At 56.5% G+C, this 17,938-nt stretch overlaps 9 protein-coding genes across 9 annotated transcripts; 6 read left to right on the top strand and 3 right to left on the bottom strand.

Moving 5' to 3' along the window:
- Positions 1 to 134: 134 nt before the first annotated feature.
- Positions 135 to 1,441, top strand: B0H18DRAFT_996325 (cytochrome P450; the record flags this gene model as incomplete). The annotated part of the gene is made up of 3 exons (XM_048045409.1): positions 135 to 571; positions 620 to 790; positions 842 to 1,441. Coding segments are annotated over 3 exons (531 nt in total), but the record flags the coding sequence as incomplete, so codon positions are not given.
- Positions 1,442 to 1,631: 190 nt separating this feature from the next.
- On the top strand, positions 1,632 to 3,215 carry B0H18DRAFT_931061 (uncharacterized protein; the record flags this gene model as incomplete). Its single annotated transcript, XM_048041721.1, has 4 exons — positions 1,632 to 1,805; positions 1,865 to 2,130; positions 2,180 to 3,037; positions 3,094 to 3,215. The coding sequence occupies exons 1-4, from the start codon at positions 1,777 to 1,779 to the stop codon at positions 3,213 to 3,215; spliced, it is 1,275 nt and encodes a 424-aa protein (XP_047895623.1). The 5' UTR covers positions 1,632 to 1,776.
- Positions 3,216 to 3,448: 233 nt separating this feature from the next.
- Positions 3,449 to 5,224, top strand: B0H18DRAFT_996321 (uncharacterized protein). Its single transcript, XM_048045408.1, has 9 exons — positions 3,449 to 3,648; positions 3,700 to 3,962; positions 4,015 to 4,146; positions 4,179 to 4,394; positions 4,423 to 4,499; positions 4,579 to 4,617; positions 4,640 to 4,706; positions 4,783 to 4,896; positions 4,948 to 5,224. Exons 1-9 carry the CDS (start codon positions 3,638 to 3,640, stop codon positions 5,067 to 5,069), a joined length of 1,041 nt encoding a protein of 346 aa, XP_047895622.1. The 5' UTR covers positions 3,449 to 3,637; the 3' UTR covers positions 5,070 to 5,224.
- Positions 5,225 to 5,256: 32 nt separating this feature from the next.
- B0H18DRAFT_1149071 (Mu homology domain-containing protein) lies at positions 5,257 to 7,293 on the top strand (the record flags this gene model as incomplete). The annotated part of the gene is made up of 8 exons (XM_048035711.1): positions 5,257 to 5,393; positions 5,451 to 5,490; positions 5,546 to 5,946; positions 5,996 to 6,248; positions 6,301 to 6,391; positions 6,452 to 6,774; positions 6,833 to 6,944; positions 6,999 to 7,293. The coding sequence occupies exons 1-8, from the start codon at positions 5,391 to 5,393 to the stop codon at positions 7,291 to 7,293; spliced, it is 1,518 nt and encodes a 505-aa protein (XP_047895621.1). The 5' UTR covers positions 5,257 to 5,390.
- A 38-nt stretch (positions 7,294 to 7,331) lies between these two features.
- On the bottom strand, positions 7,332 to 9,545 carry B0H18DRAFT_175001 (uncharacterized protein). The gene is made up of 9 exons (XM_048036972.1): positions 9,253 to 9,545; positions 9,147 to 9,193; positions 8,939 to 9,094; positions 8,585 to 8,887; positions 8,486 to 8,524; positions 8,359 to 8,431; positions 8,302 to 8,307; positions 8,078 to 8,240; positions 7,332 to 8,020 (listed from the first exon to the last, which is right to left on the bottom strand). Exons 1-9 carry the CDS (start codon positions 9,304 to 9,306, stop codon positions 7,473 to 7,475), a joined length of 1,389 nt encoding a protein of 462 aa, XP_047895620.1. The 5' UTR covers positions 9,307 to 9,545; the 3' UTR covers positions 7,332 to 7,472.
- Positions 9,546 to 9,612: 67 nt separating this feature from the next.
- Positions 9,613 to 10,595, bottom strand: B0H18DRAFT_996313 (uncharacterized protein). The gene has a single exon (XM_048045407.1). The coding sequence runs from the start codon at positions 10,374 to 10,376 to the stop codon at positions 10,092 to 10,094; it is 285 nt and encodes a 94-aa protein (XP_047895619.1). The 5' UTR covers positions 10,377 to 10,595; the 3' UTR covers positions 9,613 to 10,091.
- A 129-nt stretch (positions 10,596 to 10,724) lies between these two features.
- B0H18DRAFT_931053 (ubiquitin-carboxy extension protein fusion) lies at positions 10,725 to 11,578 on the top strand. The gene is made up of 4 exons (XM_048041720.1): positions 10,725 to 10,874; positions 10,935 to 11,045; positions 11,102 to 11,254; positions 11,319 to 11,578. Exons 1-4 carry the CDS (start codon positions 10,771 to 10,773, stop codon positions 11,335 to 11,337), a joined length of 387 nt encoding a protein of 128 aa, XP_047895618.1. The 5' UTR covers positions 10,725 to 10,770; the 3' UTR covers positions 11,338 to 11,578.
- A 242-nt stretch (positions 11,579 to 11,820) lies between these two features.
- On the top strand, positions 11,821 to 15,352 carry B0H18DRAFT_873761 (Utp14 protein-domain-containing protein; the record flags this gene model as incomplete). The annotated part of the gene is made up of 7 exons (XM_048040312.1): positions 11,821 to 12,228; positions 12,283 to 12,913; positions 12,966 to 13,198; positions 13,253 to 13,330; positions 13,384 to 14,223; positions 14,278 to 14,895; positions 14,954 to 15,352. The coding sequence occupies 7 exons, from the start codon at positions 11,821 to 11,823 to the stop codon at positions 15,350 to 15,352; spliced, it is 3,207 nt and encodes a 1,068-aa protein (XP_047895617.1).
- A 301-nt stretch (positions 15,353 to 15,653) lies between these two features.
- On the bottom strand, positions 15,654 to 17,889 carry B0H18DRAFT_873735 (natural resistance-associated macrophage protein-domain-containing protein; the record flags this gene model as incomplete). Its single annotated transcript, XM_048040309.1, has 8 exons — positions 15,654 to 16,118; positions 16,180 to 16,292; positions 16,350 to 16,462; positions 16,533 to 16,932; positions 16,987 to 17,107; positions 17,163 to 17,449; positions 17,512 to 17,645; positions 17,702 to 17,889. The coding sequence occupies 8 exons, from the start codon at positions 17,887 to 17,889 to the stop codon at positions 15,654 to 15,656; spliced, it is 1,821 nt and encodes a 606-aa protein (XP_047895616.1).
- Between the last annotated feature and the right edge of the window lie 49 nt (positions 17,890 to 17,938).

Genomic DNA, 17,938 nt, shown 5'->3' with positions numbered 1-17,938 from the left:
GGCTAATCCCACAGAATGGCTCCCCATCGCCGGGTCGAGACCGCATGAAATCGTGGCGAGAGCGGGAATCGCATATTCGTTGGAGAGTCATTGTGTAAGAGCACAATTTGGTCCCGAAGCTGCTATGTATGGAGGTCGTAACAAAGACTTCTTGGACTGTGGTGATTTTGCCAACGACGTCAACAAAGGAGCCGCGGTGCTCGCCTTCGTTCCGGCAATATTGAAGCCGTCAGTCTGGCTACTCACCCCCGCCTTATCGTATCTGAATGACGAACAGGTTCGTCGGACCGTTCTCCTGGCCGCGGTGGGTGAGGCGCCGCATATTGCCGATTGTGAAGCCCATACTGGACGAGCGGCAGAAGCAGCTGGATCAATACGGTAGGAATGGGCCGACAAGCCAGTAAGTGGCAATATCGGACTGTTATGTCGACCTGCAATGACTACATCCCACAGGATGACTTCCTGATGTGACCATGGAGGAGCGAGACGTCAAGGGCTGGCCACGCAGAAGATATCCTGATGCAGTCACTTCTCGGCATCAATTTTGCTTCCCTCCATACATCGACCATCGTATGTACGGTATCTACCTCCAGGATATTGCTGACATGTAATATGCCAGGTCTCCTCATGCGCTGTTTCACTTGGCTGCAAGCCCTGAGCATGCCCAGCATCTCCGTGAAGAGGCCGATGTGTTCTGAAGGAAGACGGCTGGTCGAAAGCCGTGCTGGAACACATGATCAAGCTCGCAGCTTTCTCAAGGAATCGCAGCAGCTCAACGGTATCAGCGGGAGTAAGTGGACTCGCTCGTGACGGAGCCTCCGCTGATGCGCCATCATACGAGTCACCATATTCCGCCGTGCGATGAAAGACGTCACGCTTTCCGATGGCACGTACGTCCCGGAGGGCACTATATTGGCTGCCGTCGCGACAGCCACGCATCGCGATGAGGCGAACTACGAGAACCCCAACGTATTCGACCCATTCCGCTTCTCTAGGCTGCGGGAGGAAGAGAGCGAGAGAACGAAGCATCACTATGTCACGACCTCCGCCAAGGACATAGGCTTCGGTCACGGTAAACACGTGTGGTGTGTATGCCCTTGTGCGCGGGCTTAGTTTGAATGTGGCTGAGTTTAGGTGCGGCTGCAGCCCTGGACGGTTCTTCGCCGCCAACGAGCTGAAGATTACGATGGCAAATATTGTGTTGAACTACGATGTGAAGTTTCAGGACGAGGGCCGAAGGCCGGAGAACGAGTGGATTAGCTTTACTGTCATGCCTTCTCATAGTGCCCATGTCATGTTCGGGCAGCGGTCTGACTCCCCTTGCCGTAGCACTGGACGCTCTCGCAGCGAAATATTATCCGATCATTCTAGTACTACTACTGCATCACGGACGAGTCACTCACTGTATTTTACCCACAAACCGATCTCCGTATGTTTCCCAGAGAGCATGACAGCTGGCTCCTGCCTCCCTTCTGGTTCCACATCACACCGTTCACCCTCGGTATAGACCTGCTCATAAGCACGCAGCGCATTCAGAAAAGGTGTCGGACTCAGTGTGGTCGATTAGGCGCCCGCTGCTCGCGGTCACGTCAGTTCGGACGGGTGCATCCTCTAGTCTCTCTTGCAGTCATCTCAACCATCGTGCCATCCTACTAGATTTTCATTCGTCTGTCTGTTGCCTTGAAAGAGAACATTGAGTGGCTACAGAGGCCTCGAGGAGCTCCCCGGAAGACAGTGGAAGCAGTTTGTACGCGACGACACCTACAGGCTACGCATATGCGAAGAGAACATTCGCTCTTAGAGGAGTCAGTCTCTCTGCTGATTTTCTAAATATACCACTCATACCCACTACCTATGCTCATAGTGTCTGCAGCGGTGCCTCTCGCGCGTTTCAAAAGCTGTTACCTCCGTCCGAGGGTCGTGAACTTGAACCTCTCTCTGCCAGATCATTGCCCCTCGCGATCCTCAGTCCAGCAATACCTTTCCTCCTCCTCGCATACCTTGCCAGAAGGGAAGACACACATCTTCTCCGATTACTCCTGCTGCCAATCGCTGTGGCGAGCGCGCTGTACTCTACCTTTCATTACAAGCTCGAAGATGCCCATTACCGGAGTTTCGAATTCCTACGTTGTGGGTCTGCACTTTCTCTCTTAATAATGGACGTGCTGAAAGGTCACAGTCTTGGTTGGCTACTATATCATAGGAAAGTCCCTCAACTTTGCACTCGTACGAGATGGCAGGTTCAAGGCGGGAGAGAAGAGGCTCAAACATGTCAATGAGGCGGATTCTACACGCTCACCCAATCCTGGTGTCCTTCCGTCGTGCTTGAGGGACGCACTCGAGCTCGCATGCACACTACGGGGCGTCGGCTGGGACTTCGGTCGTGACGTCTACATACCTCCACGAACAAGATCTACACAGCGCGGGTGTTTCCTCGCAGGCGCGACTATCGCCATTCTCAAGAACTTCCTAATCGTGGATCTATGCGAGTCCCTTATCAAACTCGTGCCTGGGGTGGGCTCCCTGGAAGGCGGTTCACTGTTCTTACCACACCTGCCTCTGCATCTGCGTTATTGCCTCTCGATGGCCGTCCATGTCCTGGGCGGCATGATGATTATCTTTGGTCTCGAGGCAGGGAACGACTTCGTCTCGCTGCTAGCCGTTGGCCTCTTCCGCGCCTCTCCGGAATCTTGGTTTCCACTTTACGACAGTCCTTGGAGGTCCACGTCGCTGCACCAGTTCTGGGGCAAAGGCTGGCATCAACTCCTTCGGCACATGTTCCTCTCCTTCGGTGGCTATCCTGGTGGTTGGCTCGCTGGCCAGGCTGGGATGGTTCTCGGAACGTTTCTCGCATCCGGGCTCTACCACGAACTTGCGTTTCAGCTGTCGGACCATCGTGTGGTGCTCTTCTTCGTGCTTCAAGGAGTCGCCATCTTACTGGAGAACGCGTACAAACGCTACACCGGGAGAAGAGTTGGAGGTATTGCGGGTTGGTGCTGGACGGCGATCTGGGTGGTCGTGTTGGGCCAGATGTGCAGTATGTAACACATTTCAGCGAGTGCTAACATGATGTTGACTAGGGCCCGTTCGCAGCGGATGCTTGGGCTATAGGTGGTCTGCCTGGGGCTATCCTCGTTCCGAGAAAGCTCAGCATCGTCAGAAGCCTGCTCTTTCCTGGCATACGTCGCCTGGCACAGTGCATGGTTTCTCGGTGACAAAGTTGCGCCCAAGTAAGCGGGGCCAGAAAACGGGCGATGTTGCCTCAACCTACAGGTATCGCTACGTTTCGCAGCGTATTGTGGCCATTTGTGATGGGAATCCTGCAGCTACATACAGTCAAGCTACCTAGTACTGCCCCCGAGTAGTCATGGATGATATCATCGCAGAACATGCATGACTGACGCTCTCGGCATCGGACCGGCCATGTACATGTGTCTGGGGCGCAACCTTTGTCTCGACGCAGCACGCTTGTCGGTCTTCTAAACGCGTTCTAGCGCTGCGGGCCCGGGCTGTGCGGCTCATATAACTTGAGGCCAACCCTTGGGTCACCCTTGTCAGACACCGTCCCGAAGGTTGACGTTCCTCGAAGCTTCCGACCAAGATCGATCTCACTCAGCACTGCACCGCGCTCTATTACATGTCCGACAGGTAGGTCTTGCTTGTTCGTCGTGTGCGCGTGTCGTTCATGTAGCCCTGTAGCGACATTCTGCACTATGGCTCATCGTGGAATCCTTACCACGCCATACCACCGCCTGAAGAGCGGACACCCATAACATGGACGACGATCCCGCAAGTCCTCATGTACTGGGCACCCTTCTATCTAATGGCTTTCCTGGTGCGGAGAGCGGACACACACCTGCTGCGCCTTCTCCTACTCCCCATCGCTGTCTCGACCGCAGCGTATTGTACGTACTGGTTCAAGGTGGAGGATCCTCGCTTTTCCACAATTGACTGGGGTAGGAGTGAGTCTTGGAGTTGAGCTCGTGGGTCCATCTGACTAACTATATGACCCAGCTTTCATGGCACTCGTAGTCGTGGCGAAGAACATCGACTTTGCGTTCGCGAGGAACGGGAGGTTCAAGATCGGGGAGAAGGAGTTGCCTCCGATAGGCGGCACGGTCAAGCCGCAGACGGGAAGCAGGGAAGGTAACGGCCACGCCCATCCGCCAAATAATCAGGTCGCATCTTGCCGCAGTGGTTCAGAGATGCCTCAGACATCATCTTCACCATGAGGGGCATCGGCTGGGACTTCGGCAAGGGTGTCTACGTCCCGAAAGAGTCGCGTTCGCTGGAGCGTGGACCGTTCTTGCGAGCCACCGTGCTTTCGCTGCTGTGGAACTACATCGTCATTGATGTTCTCGACTCGCTGTTCAAGTTCATACCTCGCGCCGGACGTACACCGGCGGATCGATATTCCTCCAGAACTGTCCCAGTGCCTCGATACCGTGGCCAGCGCGATACACCTCGCGAGCGGATTCATCATCCAATACGGCATGGACGTCTGCAACGATATCGCACCCTATTCGCTGTAGGACTCCTCGGCCAGTCTCCTGAGCGGTGGCCACCCGTGCAGGACAGGCGTGGAAAGCCACCTCGCTGCACGAGTACTGGGGCAACGTTGGCACCAACGCTGAGACAGATGTTCCATGTCTATGGAGGGTACGTCGGTGGATTGCTTGCGGGGCCAATGGGATGGTGCTTGGCTCGTTCTTCGCTCGGGGATGTACCACAAATCGGGATGCACTTGTCGATCATCGCACAACGTTGTTCTTCCTACTCCAGGGGTTGGCATCATACTCGAAGGGCTCTGGAAGAAGGCGACTGGGAAGCCTGTAGGCGGCGTCGCGGGCTGGTTCTGGACGGCGTTCTTTGTCTTGGTTATTGGTCAAATGAGCAGTACGTCGCTCTTCTATCGGGATCCTCCGCTGCTGACGATCTGCTGTATAGCGGACGCATGGGCAACTCAAGGCCTCATTGGCGGATTCATCGTACCTCCACCGCTCAGCGTGACGAGACGCGTCTTGTTCCCCGCTGTACGGTCGTTACTCCGCCTCTGGAGATCATCGTGAGGATACGGCACATCGGTTTGACTTACAACTATGTTGCATGTCTGAATTGCTATATATCCGGCGTAGTACATACCCTAGATGTAATGTTCATATAATTCGTAAGTATCAATATACTCAATCTGAAGTCGAAGATTGTGTTCTGCAGCGAATTCAGCCTCGGCGTGGGCGCTTAATATCTGGGCGTCCAATTGAGTCCTCCACGTCGTGACCTTAACGCGTCTGTGGTATACGCTCTCGTCTCATCCTCCTAGCACATCGTCGCGGCAGCTTTGACACGGTGTACATATACAGAGGCTGGGCGGAGAATAATTGACTGTCACAATGGTATGTAACACCTCCGAAATACTTCCATACAACCGCGCTGGACAGCACCCCACCTAGGTTGTACTCGCAGCATCAATATGCACGAAGGGCGGGAAAGGTACGTTACTGCTCGAGTCGTCCATTTGACGAGTGACCAACGGAGCCCATATAAGCTGTCGTTTCCCGCCAGTTCCGTGACATGACAAAAGGCCGGATCGAGTCTCTCCTCGCATCCTTCCCCAAGCTCATCCCTACCGGGACACAACACACGTCCGTCGAACCACCGACGTGCGCTACGTCTACCAACCTCTGGAGGACCTCTAATCCTCCTCATTACAACAAAGCGTCGAACATCCTCCAGGACATCGAAACATTGCACCTCTTCGCCCGCGTCGTCTCCGACCTCTGCAGAAGCGCGGAGCAGCGCGAGATCTCGAAGCATGCATTCGAGCTGCTCGGGGCGTTTGACGAGATCGTCAGCTTGGGCTATCGGGAGCAGGTCAACCTCGCGCAGATCAGGAACGTGCTGGAGATGGAGAGTCACGAGGAAAAGATCCAGGAGATCATTGCGAGGGTGCGTTCCGTTTGGTCCAGCTTTCTATGACTGACATGGAGATCTGTAGAACAAAGAAGCAGAGGCGAAGGAGGAGCTCAAGCGGCGGGCGAAGCAGCTCGAGATGCAGCGACGCGAGCAACAACGGCGCACGGCTGCTGGTGGGCCTTCGGAGGCAGCTACCTGGCGGCGGTGTGTCAGGCTACGCCCCGTTCCCCAACGGTACGATACCCCGGTGCCCCCATTGCCCGCACGCGTCCCTGCGGCTTCAAGTGTCCGCGCGCCCGCCTTCAAGGGCAGCGGTATGAAGCTCGGGGCAAGAAGTCAAGGCAGGCAGAGCTACTGACGCGCTGGGGGGACGCGTTGCTCTCCGAGGATATGTCACCCCTGGTACGCCTGCGGTGTCGAACACCCCTGAGCCTGTCGCGCCACCAGCACCAAGAACGACCGCGGCAGCTTGCCCCCTGTCATGCTGAGAGGTACGGTCTGATTCTCCGAAACTAGCGATTATACTAATGAGCTACAGTGTGCACGTCGTCATTCGAGAGACGATCACCGCGGAAATGGTCCGTGACGGCGGTCTCAACAACCTCGAGCTCAAGGGCGACATGAACCTGCAAATCTCCGACCCCGACCTCTCGAAGCTCCGGATCGCGCTCGCACCCGCTGCAGTGAACTTCGGCCCCGAACTGCAATTCAAGCAGCACCCGAAGGTGGACAAGTTCGCGGCGAACAGGGACCGCGTCGTTGCGTTGAAGGACCCGACGAAGGGTTTCCCTGTCGGCCAGCCGCTTGCGGTGCTGAAGTGGAGATATGCTGGGAAGGATGAGACTTACGTCCCGCTGTCCAGTATGTCTGCCCATTCGAGAATTTGGTTGTTCGGTGGCTTACTCGCACCTCTGAACAGTTAACTGCTGGCCAACGCCGTCAAATGATGGTACATGTGAGGTGAACATCGAATACGAACTGGAGAATGAGGGTGTTACGCTGCACGATGTCGTGATCTCTATTCCCCTGCCGTATGTCCATCTCGCCTCGTTGCTTTCGCGTTGTTGACATGTTCTGCGTCGCAGTGACGGTTCTTACCCGACTGTGTCTTCACATACTGGAGAGTGGGCTCTCAACCCTTCCGTGCACGCACTCGACTGGAACATCCCGGTCATCAACGCTGACGACCGTTCCGGCTCCATGGAGTTCTCCGTCGGCGGCGACGACCCGGGTGCGTTCTTCCCTGTGAAAGTGGCGTTCATTGGCGAGGGCAGCATCGCGGGCGTGCACCTCGCGTCCGTCACGAAGGTGGGGTCTGAGGAGGACGTCGTTTACTCGGAAGATGCGACTCTCCAGATCGAGAACTACACTGTTGTTTAGGGTTTACTTGGACAATTATTTATGAAACAGTCTGATGCCAGACATGGATAACAACGATGTAGATGCAATGTGTCTAAGAGGGTAGGCGGCGAAGTCATCAGAGAACGTCCAAGCAAAAGTCTGGTGCAAATCTAGCAAGCGTATGTAACGAAGTGCTGTAAACTGGTCAAGGGATAATCCTAGCTATTCCCACCCGCAGCTCCGTGAGCGGCTCCGGGTTCGGTACGGTGCTCCTCCGCCCCGCATTCGACGCGTGCCGGGGAGGCTGACGAGCCGGAGATGGCGCTCTGTCGAAGTACCCGCTCGCCCGCGGCCTCGCCGACAAGCTCCCCGACCCGCTCACGCTCCTTGTCGTATTCATTGCCGACCCTCCTGGCGAAGGCGTGAGCGACATCGACGGTAGTCCTGGACTCCTGCTCCAGCACGGGGAGGGCCATTGCCGCTTGCACGCCCAGTCTACCCTTTATTGGGCGGCACTTGGGCATCTCTGTACCTCTGGGCTCGAGCAGGAGCTGAAGGGCGAGCAGACACATCATGGCATCGTTCCCGGCGTTGTGCATGGTGCACCGGAGATCGACGCCGAGAGACCTGATCAGGTTCGTGAGGGAGAGTGTGGTATGCTGCGCGCGCGGCTTGCCGGAAGGGTCTGTCATGGCGTTCGCTGGCCGATGCGAAGAGCTGTCGTCGTAGGCTGCCGTGTCGAGTGTAAGGACGTTGTTCGGGATCTCTGTGAGCACAGTCAGTCATGCTGATGGTATGCGGAACACAAAGTGGAAAGGATTACTGATGTCCATCTCTTGCAGCCGGCGTAGGTCTTCGTGCAGGCCGTGCCCGACAAGGACGAGATTGTTTGGGGTTGTCTCTGAGTCCGGGCTGGCAAGGCTACTGATGATAGCTTGCATGACTCGAGACAGTTGGGCCTTAGGGATGACCTGGCTGTCAGCGAACTGACAATATCAGATGTTCGTTCAGTGGTCGAGTAACTTCACGAGTGGGTATCGCCCGTACCGCATACTATCCAAGTGTCGTCAACAGATGGTTATACCGAGAAGTAGAGAAACCTACGGCCCAAGGAAACGTAGGTTGGTGTTTGTTCACGATCCGGTCTACATGGTCTCCGACGATGTAATGGCCCCGTCTGAGATACCCCAAGTTCAAATTTTCGTCCGTAGAGAGCTCAAGGGTAGCTCACCTATAATTGTGTTCTGGAATAGGCGGCCATACCTCAGCACTTGTGATAAAGAGCATTCCGTTTAGCCAAAAGACATGGTCTGTCAAAGGGTCAACTCACTCGTGAAGTGCGCCGCAACGCATTGCCGCGTAACCCCACTCTAATATAGTCGATGAGTTGCGCTCCGACCATTCGAAATCGATGGAAAGGAAGGTCTTGTCCTTAGCGTCCCAGAGCTCTCGGACTGTCTTGGGTTCACCGCTCTTCACGCGTGCCTTTTGCGCCGCAAGCAGGGCAGCAGGCAACGTAGCATGCACCTTCTTGTAAGTGGCTGCGTCGGAGATCTTGCGGAGATGCCGCTGGTTTGTTTCGAACGGCGTCACGAAGTGTATGTTGTTGACCTTGGGGAGAGTCTCGCCATATCTGCAAAACTATCAGGTATAGAGGAGCGGTATTCGTAGGCAAGATGACTACCTCGTCTTGATCATCTTGTTGAATGCATCTACCGACGACATCCGCGTCACTATGTGCGGCCGACCCGTCTTGACGTCGGTCACGGTGATCACGGGCCACTCAAAGTTGAGGAAATCCTCGAACGTCTCGAAGAATACACCCCAAGACCGTTCAAACCTGGTGCAACGTCAGCATATACGCCCGACATTTTGGGAACCGACGGACGTACCATGGAATGTTGTGCAACTGGAAGTGGCCCACATAGGCACAGTAGATCTGTACGCGGTGCGTTACTATCTCGCCGCCACATCCCTGCGATGCTCGCCGCCACGCACCGAGTGAAGGTCGCAATCCCAGCCCTTGGGCTCGACGAGGTGGAAGTCAGACATGTCGTTCGCTTCCGTCGACAAAGGGTTCGCTCAGGGCATCCGAGTAGGATGTCCCGCACACAGCCGGCGAAGCCAGTGAAGCAGGGCAGCCATTTGAATTCAGGGGCTGAGGCTGACATGATAGCCGTCGCGCGCAACGGCACGATCTTGGCGACAGATCACTCAGAAACCAAGATGTATCATCCCGCCGGCCGCAGAAGAGACGAAACATGAGGGATGACAATGAGGAGACGCCCTTGATACCGGTGCCTCATGCAGCGGCTTCTCACCAGCAACGCAGATGACTGTCTTCCTCCGTCTCAGAAGGACTTCGGCGCATGATAACGCGCGGAACTGTATTTGTGCAAGATAGTACATTGGTATCAATGATAACAATAGGAGATACAGGCAGTATATTTGAGTACAGGAATCTTCGAAGAGCAGCGTGCGGCTAGCATCGGACTCACGACGCACAAGTAGGACTTCTGCTAGAACATCATCTACAAATGAGTACCTGTGGATAATGGTCAGTCTTGGACACTGGATATGTGACACTGAGATTCAGAGACTTGAATGGTTCCAAAGGAATCGCCCTCATCGCGCCGAAACGCGTCGAGTAGTTTGCAGAATGTTGTCATCATTCGAAGAGATAGATCAAGCCTCTCACCTTACTGTAGACCGATGAACGCGGTGCCGTTGCAGGGCGGCGGCATGAATGTCACTTCGACGATCTATACGAGAAGATCATGAGTACGCTTGACTATGTAAAGTGAGTGAAAGTAATCAGCAAAGAGATCGCATTCTTCTCATGGCCCATAGGCATCGAAGTGAGCTGAGTTATACGAATAATTATCATCACAAACCAATTTGTCGCATTTGAAACAGACTGGACTTAAACGGCCCTCAAACTCACCAAGGCGTGAAGCGAGTGAAGGCATATGGCTGGGTACATGATCCTCCAAGTGTCCTAACCTGGCGACATCTCGACAGCCCTGCATCATGACCAAAATGCTTCGGATGTAGACCAAGGCAGCACCACAAAGCGAGATACTGAGGTAGCTGTACAATATCTTGAAGGAGGAAAGCGCCATGAGTAACGGAGCAACAAGTAGTTGGCCAATGTGAATACATCCACGCAGTCGCGTCCTGGCAGAGAGCAATGTCGCCTAAGGTGTCACCGTGAGATTGCGAGCAGCAAGTTACCGGGTCCAGAGGTGTTGCAATGAATATAGCTAGACAGGCTGGAGAGGAGCGAACGACGTGCAGACCATGGGAGTCGCATCATGGCTTGCCAGCAGAACGGCTTGGAGCGAACGAAGCAGAAAGCCGGCGCTTCGATAGATGCAGGACCACGCTGCACGTGATGCAAACGGCGCTTAAACTCAGCCACCGCATGCGAGACTATACAGTTGGTTCCCAGGCTCGCCCAGGTCGTCAGTGAACATCCTCTCCAGCACAGTATCGAACAGGCTCAGGCTAGCTACGATGCAGATCTTCGTCAAGACCCTCACGGGGAAGACGATCACCCTCGAAGTGGAGTCTTCCGACACCATCGACAATGTGAAGGCAAAAATTCAGGACAAGGAGGGGTGAGTTATGCGCGGAACTCTGGTGTGCGAAGTGTGGCAGGGCTGACGGCGCATTCGCAGCATCCCGCCCGACCAGCAGCGCCTCATCTTCGCTGGCAAGCAGCTCGAGGATGGCCGCACCCTCAGCGACTACAACATCCAGAAGGAGTCGACCCTGCACTTGGTCCTCCGGTACGTCTGCCTTACATACTGAAACCGCTTCGTTTGCTCACGCGATGCCCCTGTAGTCTCCGTGGCGGTATCATTGAGCCCTCGCTGAAGGTGCTCGCCTCCAAGTACAACTGCGACAAGCAAATCTGCCGCAAGTGCTACGCACGTCTCCCTCCCCGTGCGACCAACTGCCGCAAGCGGGGATGCGGCCACTCTTCGCAGCTTCGCCCGTAAGTACCACTCAAGCTGCCTTTCACCGGCTAGTTTTATTGACTTTACCGACGCGTCCTCTAGTAAGAAGAAACTGAAGTAGTGGGTTTCGCCTCTGGCGCTGGTTTTTTGCTGTGTCGATGGTCTGCACTACTACTCGCATCCTGAGGGACATCCCTCACTCATGTATCCCATATGACCCACCATCCATGACATGAGCTTTTCCCTCAAGTGTCGCGTCGTAAAGTTGGTCGCAGCTTACATACATTGGAACGTCAGGTCAGTGCTTGCACGCAGATCATCGGGCTTCAAGTTCTGTACACACAAGAATGGGTTCGTTTGGCTGTCAGGAGGTTTCCCGGTACCCAGTTGCATGGCGTACAGCCTTGAGAACGTCGGCCAGGCTTGAAGTGCCTCATTAAACTGCTTGGAATGAGTCTGATGAGGACCCGTCCGATTCGATCACGTGATTAAATCGCTCTCGAGTACCGAAAATGATACACGAGCACCCAGCATTCCACTTTCCGCGGCCGCATCTGGCCCTACGCTGTACACTGCTTTCACCTTCCCGGGCACTCTGCGCACGATGGCCCGAACACCAAAGGCACAAAACTTCACGAAGAAGACCCGCGCGCCGTCGCGGAAGACCTCGAACGCACTCGGGTACGCGAAACGCCAGGCGCAGAAGGACAAGAGGCCATCCAGAGGGGACGTCGAGGACGTGTACGAGTACCAACAGGAGAAGGTCCGGAGGTCGAAGGTCAAGCTCCAGTACGAGCGCGAGGAGCTGATAGGTGCGCACGGAGATGGTAGCGATGAGGAGGATGAGGATGGTGCTGCGGGTCATAGGCGGAAGGGGACGCAGCCCAGACTTATTGGGGAGGGGGATGAGGATGAGCGGATTGCTGAGGATGAGGACGAGGACATTGATAGTGATGCGGCCTTTGATGAGAGCGATGAAGAGAGATTTGCCGGGTTTGGCTTCTCACAGAAGGTGCGCTCCTACATTCTGCTAACTTCACAACGATGTACTGATACAAGATTGTAGAAAGGGTCTAAGACACAACCCAAGAAGAAGCGCAATGCCCCTAGACCCTCTCGCGCTGTCCGTCTCGCAGAAGTAGACCTAAACGAAGATGAAGCAAGCGGCTCGCAGTCGGAGGACGAGGGAAGTGAGGCCTCTGACAATGGCGGAGACGATGAGGGAGAAAGCGAGGAGGAAGAGGAGGAAGGCGATCCTGACGAGTTCATTGACGTCCTGGATGTCCTTGACGGCAGAGGCGAACCGGAGAGCGGAGACGAGAAGGGCAATGCTCAGCAGGACAGGACTGAGGTAAGGCGAACGAAGCATGCATCTACGAAGTCCGACGACGGTCCCGCTGAGTCTGCAGAGGACGAAGAGATGCGGGATGTAGAGGAAGACGAGGAGGAGTCTGACGAAGACGACGACGACGAAGAGGAGCTTGACCAAGAGATCTCCGCTTCTGAAGGGGAAGATGAAGGCGGGGATGCCTCTGCGCTGGACGACTTGCAGAGATTTGTCACAAGTCTCGATGCCGGTCAGAAGCGGAAGTCACCCGAGGCTGAGGATGGAGAACCTAGGCAAAGAGCGAAGAAGAGGCGACTGCTACCGGAACGGACTGAAGCAGGGGAGGAGAACGAGTTCGCGGCGCATCTCGGTACGTCTGCGAATGTTTTACACTGTCTCACTCTTGCTGAGCAAACACACAGCCTCAGGGAAGCTACAACTTGATGACTTGCTTGCGCCGCTTGCTGGACAGTCTTCGAACTTGCAGTCTCTCAAGAAGTCGGCTAAGATCCTTACTTCGCAATCGGGTCCGGGAAAGACTTTGGCTGCCCCTCTGCCGCAGAGAACCGCAGAACGACTAGACCGTGAGGCGGCATACGAGCAAACGAAAGAGGAAGTGGATAAGTGGAAGGCGACCATGCAGCGGATCAAGGAGGTGAGTGTGGGCGTCGTATACCAGAGCTCAAGCTAACGGTATTCGTACCTACAGGCTGAACACCTCAGCTTCCCGCTTCAAGCCCAGCCAGCGGGCAAGACTTCCAATCTTGAGCTTGCAGCAAAGTTCAAGGTATTTAGCATCCCCCATATAGATTGCAGTCCCTCATATTCATAATCTATTAGCCAACAACAGAGCTGGAGAGTGCTGTCGACAAGCTACTCAAGTCGGCCAAGATGCGGGACGAAGACATCGCCCAAACTGAGTCCTTGAAGATGAACCACCTCTCCGTCGAGGAAGTCAAAGCCCGTCGAGCAGAACTCGCCAAGATGCGCGAGCTGATGTTCCGCGCGGAGGCGAAGGCGAAACGCGTCGCGAAGATCAAGAGCAAGACGTACCGCCGGCTCAAGAAGAAAGAGAAGGCGAAGCTCGCTGCCAAGCTTGGCGAGGGCGAGTCGGATGTGGACGAGGATGACGAGGTGGCGCGGTTGAAGCGGGAGATCGAGCGTGCACGGGAACGGGCGACGCTCAGGCATAAGAACACGGGCAAGTGGGCGAAGGCGATGAAGGGGCGGGGTGAGCTGGACGTGGATCAGCGGAAGGAGATCGCGGAAATGCTCGACCGAGGAGAGAGGCTGCGGAGGAAAATCCAAGGCGGGGACAGTGACGAGGAGAGTGACGACGACAGCGGGGATGACGAGGACGCGGAATATTCAGCCCAGCGGATCAAGGCCAGTGCGTTCGAGGAACTTGCTGGCTTGGAGGACGCTGGTGGGGACGCGCCGGTTGAGGAAGGAAAGAAGGGGAAGAGCATCTTTGAGATGAAATTCATGAAGGACGCTATGACAAGGGAACAACGTAAGGTGAACGAGGAGGTCGATGACTTCGTGAAGGAGATGGGCGGGCAGATACGTGACGCCGACGCAGATGGTGAGGGTGCCGCGGAGGAGGAAGGAGATCCGACGTATGGTGCGTCTGTCCAGCGTGTCGGTGGTCGTGTGATTTATCGACCTGGTCCGCCTGGTGTAAGTGCCTTGTTCTTTGACTGCACCAAGTGTGTCTGACATAGGTGCTTGTAGGTCGACTCACTCCGCCCTACCGGCTCGCTCGCCTCCGATACTTCGAGCGTCACTCTCAAGTCCACCGACCTCCCGGGGCCTTCACAACCGACCTCACCCGTCGCCACATCTCCGACAACACTACGACCCGTCCCCTTACCTACTGCCGAGGAAGTCAACCCCTGGCTAGCTCGAGTAGAAGATGTCGATCGTCCTATGCAGAAGCGGCACGAGGTCACTGTCAACAAAAACAGCGCATCAGCGGACAAGTCAAAAAACAAGCTGCGCAAGCGGAAAGAGAAGCGCGAGGAGGCGAAGGAGAAAGCGAAGCAGGACGCGGCGGTCGACATCTCGATGTCGAACGTGATGACCTTGGGCGACAGCACGCCAACTGTTGGTCCGTCAAAACAACAGAAGTCTGCGGCGGCGAGCAAAGCCAAGGGTTCGAAGTCGGCACAGTCGTCCAAGGCGCAGCCGACTGAATCCGACGATGAATCCGACGCCAACAGCGAGGTAGAAGACCAAGAAAAGCTGCTTGCAGACCCCAAGGGCAAAGGCAAAGGCAAGGCGAACGGTGTGAAAGCCTTCCAGCAACGAGACCTTGTCGCACTCGCCTTCGCAGGCGACAACGTTGTCCAGGTGAGTCCTTACCTCTACGCTCCTGTGTATATTCATCTCATACATACCTGCTATCCAGGACTTCGCCGAGGCAAAGCGCCGTGAACAGCAAGAAGACGCGCCCAAAGAGGTCAACACGACCCTGCCCGGGTGGGGCGCCTGGGGCGGCAAGGGCGCGAGGAGGGCGCCGCCGAAACCGCACCTCATCAAGAAGGTCGCGGGGATCGACCCGACGACGCGCGCGGACTACGGCAAGGCGCACGTCATCATCTCGGAGAAGCGCGACAAGAAGGCGGCGAAGTACACGGTCAAGGACCTGCCGTTCCCGTACACGAGCAAGGCGCAGTTCGAGCGCAGTCTCGAGACCCCGCTGGGCGTGGAGTGGAATACGAGGATGGGGTTCCAGCGGGCGACGTTGCCGAGGGTGGTCACGAAGCCGGGCCAGATCATCGCGCCGCTGGAGAAGCAGCATGCGTGATTGGGTTGTTTGGAGTGGTGGATTGTGTCTCGAGATCTGGCTTTCGCATTTACATAGCAGTGCAATCTTACAGCGCATTTGTCCGTAGCATTTGCAAGGGAGCATCGTCATCATACTAAAGGCATCTGTATTTCCTACTAGTATACATACATGCAGGGGCGTCCGTGACAATATCATGATACAAAACATGCAACTACTCTACACCGCAAAACCCAGTGATGTGTGCGTTCCATACTCTACAACGACACCGATCTTCTGCTGAGAACACAGCAATCGACGGACCGTGGACATCAACCTGACGCTAATCCTCGCCCATAGCCAGCGTGACGATCGCGTACGCGTTCGCAAGGACGACCAACGCCCAAATGACCCAACCCAGGCACGTCATGAACCGCCCATTCGACAAGTCCACCAGCTCCTCCTCATCAGCCTCCGCGTCCACCACCTCGCCCTCTCTCCTCCCCTCCGCCTCCGCTACCGTATCTATTTCCTCCACGGACCGCCCCTCCGCCCTCTCCGGCTCGACCTCGCCTCCTCTCTCCCTACTCCGCACAGCCGTGCGTGCAGAAGTGGGCTTCCTGACGCTCATGACCCGCGCGCTCGACGTGAGGTACACGAGCGGGAAGACGATGAACGGGAGCACGATCGAGAGCACGACCTGGCTCACGACGAGCAGCGTGCTCACGCCGCCCCGCCCGAGCGCCGCGGCGACCGCGACGGAGGGCACGAGCCCGATGCAGCGCGTGATGAGGCGGCGGAGGACGGGCTAAGTGGGGAGCGGTCAGCGGTGGGACGGAGGGCGTGAGAGGGAGTGGGAGGGGACGTACGGAGACTTTCCAGTGGAGGAAGCCCTCAGAGACGGTCTGCCCCGCGAGGGTCGCGATGATAGACGAGGATTGTCCAGCGGCGAGGAGCGCGAGCGCGAAGAGCGTCGCCGCAGCTAGAGAAGACCGTCAGTACACGACCCTTACGCGCGTGCATGAGATTGGTCGCTCACGTTTCCCGAGTGTGGACTGCAGCAGATCATACGCGTCAAACAGTGTCGCGGGGGACGTCTGGCCCGTCTGGCCGAACCCATAGTAGAACACCGCGCTCGCGAGCATCAATATCCTAACAGTTCGCGCAAAGGCAAAGTCAGCCCTGCCACCAGCTCCGGACATCCGCAGCGGCGAGGACGTACAGAGCGTTGATGACCACCGCCAGACCCAACAAGCTGATGACCATATCCACGATTCCATGGTTCAGATGCATCTTCACGAACGCCAGCGTATTGTTCTCCCACTCCGCATGGCTCTTCGCCGCGCGCATCCCCTCCGGCTCCGCGCGCACGACCGTGAACCAGCCCCTCGCGCTCCGTCTCACGCACCGCATGGCGCCGCGCAGGGTGCAGCGGCGGTACCACGGACGCGGCGCCTCGGCATAGGGGAGGGACGACGCGACGGAGTCCTTGGTCTCGACCTTGGAGAGCGCGAGCGAGGCGTCGGGTGCGGAGGGGACGGGCTTCTCGCGCTCTTGGGTCGCGAAGGCGGAACCGAGGAAGAGGCTGTGGGGCATGACGGTCGCGCCCAGGATACCGATCGCTGGGGGCTATAGGCGTCAGCAGGTCGTGATGGTGCAGAGGATTGGGGGCATACAGTTGTATAGACCCTCTGAGGAGACGAGCGCTTTGGAGGGCACGAAGCCGTCGAACGCCTCTCCCCAGTTCACGTCTGCCTTCGAGATGATGACCGCCATGCACACCAGAACGATGAACACCTATGTATGCGCGATTTATGTGCGCCGAAGATCGTGTGGGATGAGAACAACGTACCAGGGCAGCGATTAGAACCTCAAACAGTCTGACGGGCTGGCCATCCAACGGATTTCTGAACGTCAGTAGGACGAGCACGTCCGCCGCTGTCAGGAGCACGCCGGCATAGAGCGGGAGGCTGGGGAAGAGGAGACAGAGCGCTATCGCGGAGCCTAGCAGTTCGGCGAGGTCGGTCGCGACGATGGCGACCTCTGCGAGCGCATACAGGGGGTATAGGACAAGCCAGCGCCATAGCAGTGTGTGCTTCGGCCTCGAATGCAGGAGGAGGCGACAGTGCGATGCGAGATCTGAAAAGGACGTGTATTGGCAGATGAGCGCGCGGGGTGTGAAGAAGATTTGCGTGACGCACCGAGGCCTGTTACGCATCCTAACTTTGATGAGAGGACCTGCATGTACACCGCGATCAGGCCGGCGAGGAGGACGACGAACAGGAGCTTGTAGCCAAACTGGGACCCTGATTGTAGATCGACTCCCCAGTTGCCTCTAGAAAGTGAACATGGTGAGCAGCAGAGCTCTGGAGTGGGTCGGGGGATACGCACGGGTCAAAGTATGCTACGGCACAGATCATGCCCACGCCTGTGTGTTTCGTGGCATGCTTGAGCACAAGCCAGAAGGTGTCCCGCAGGTGGGTGTTTGCGCGAGTCAAGCAGCCCGACTGTCCCTCGATTGACGACCTCTTCGTCGGAACGCTGTCCGTTGACGTCGCGCGGGCGGTCTCCTCAACCATGTCGGTAAGCGGGGAAGGGCAGAAGGGTCGTCAGAGTCGTGAAGGTGAG

The sequence above is a fragment of the Fomitopsis serialis genome (assembly GCF_022376445.1).
Source record: "Fomitopsis serialis strain Sig1Antser10 chromosome Unknown B0H18scaffold_19, whole genome shotgun sequence".
NCBI classification, from domain to species: Eukaryota; Fungi; Basidiomycota; class Agaricomycetes; order Polyporales; family Fomitopsidaceae; genus Fomitopsis; species Fomitopsis serialis.
This window is presented reverse-complemented; position numbering and strand designations above follow the sequence as displayed.

Coding starts and splice junctions, on each gene's coding strand:
- B0H18DRAFT_996321 (XM_048045408.1), top strand. Junction 4,395..4,422: donor GTTCATACCTCGCGCCGGAC/GTACACCGGCGG, acceptor ATATTCCTCCAG/AACTGTCCCAGTGCCTCGAT. Junction 4,707..4,782: donor AATGGGATGGTGCTTGGCTC/GTTCTTCGCTCG, acceptor TTCCTACTCCAG/GGGTTGGCATCATACTCGAA.
- B0H18DRAFT_175001 (XM_048036972.1), bottom strand. CDS start 9,306: ATGTCTGACTTCCACCTCGTCGAGCCCAAGGGCTGGGATTGCGACCTT. Junction 9,194..9,252: donor GGGATTGCGACCTTCACTCG/GTGCGTGGCGGC, acceptor CACCGCGTACAG/ATCTACTGTGCCTATGTGGG. Junction 8,888..8,938: donor AACAAGATGATCAAGACGAG/GTAGTCATCTTG, acceptor ATAGTTTTGCAG/ATATGGCGAGACTCTCCCCA.
- B0H18DRAFT_996313 (XM_048045407.1), bottom strand. CDS start 10,376: ATGGCGCTTTCCTCCTTCAAGATATTGTACAGCTACCTCAGTATCTCG.
- B0H18DRAFT_931053 (XM_048041720.1), top strand. CDS start 10,771: ATGCAGATCTTCGTCAAGACCCTCACGGGGAAGACGATCACCCTCGAA. Junction 10,875..10,934: donor AAAATTCAGGACAAGGAGGG/GTGAGTTATGCG, acceptor GCGCATTCGCAG/CATCCCGCCCGACCAGCAGC. Junction 11,046..11,101: donor ACCCTGCACTTGGTCCTCCG/GTACGTCTGCCT, acceptor ATGCCCCTGTAG/TCTCCGTGGCGGTATCATTG.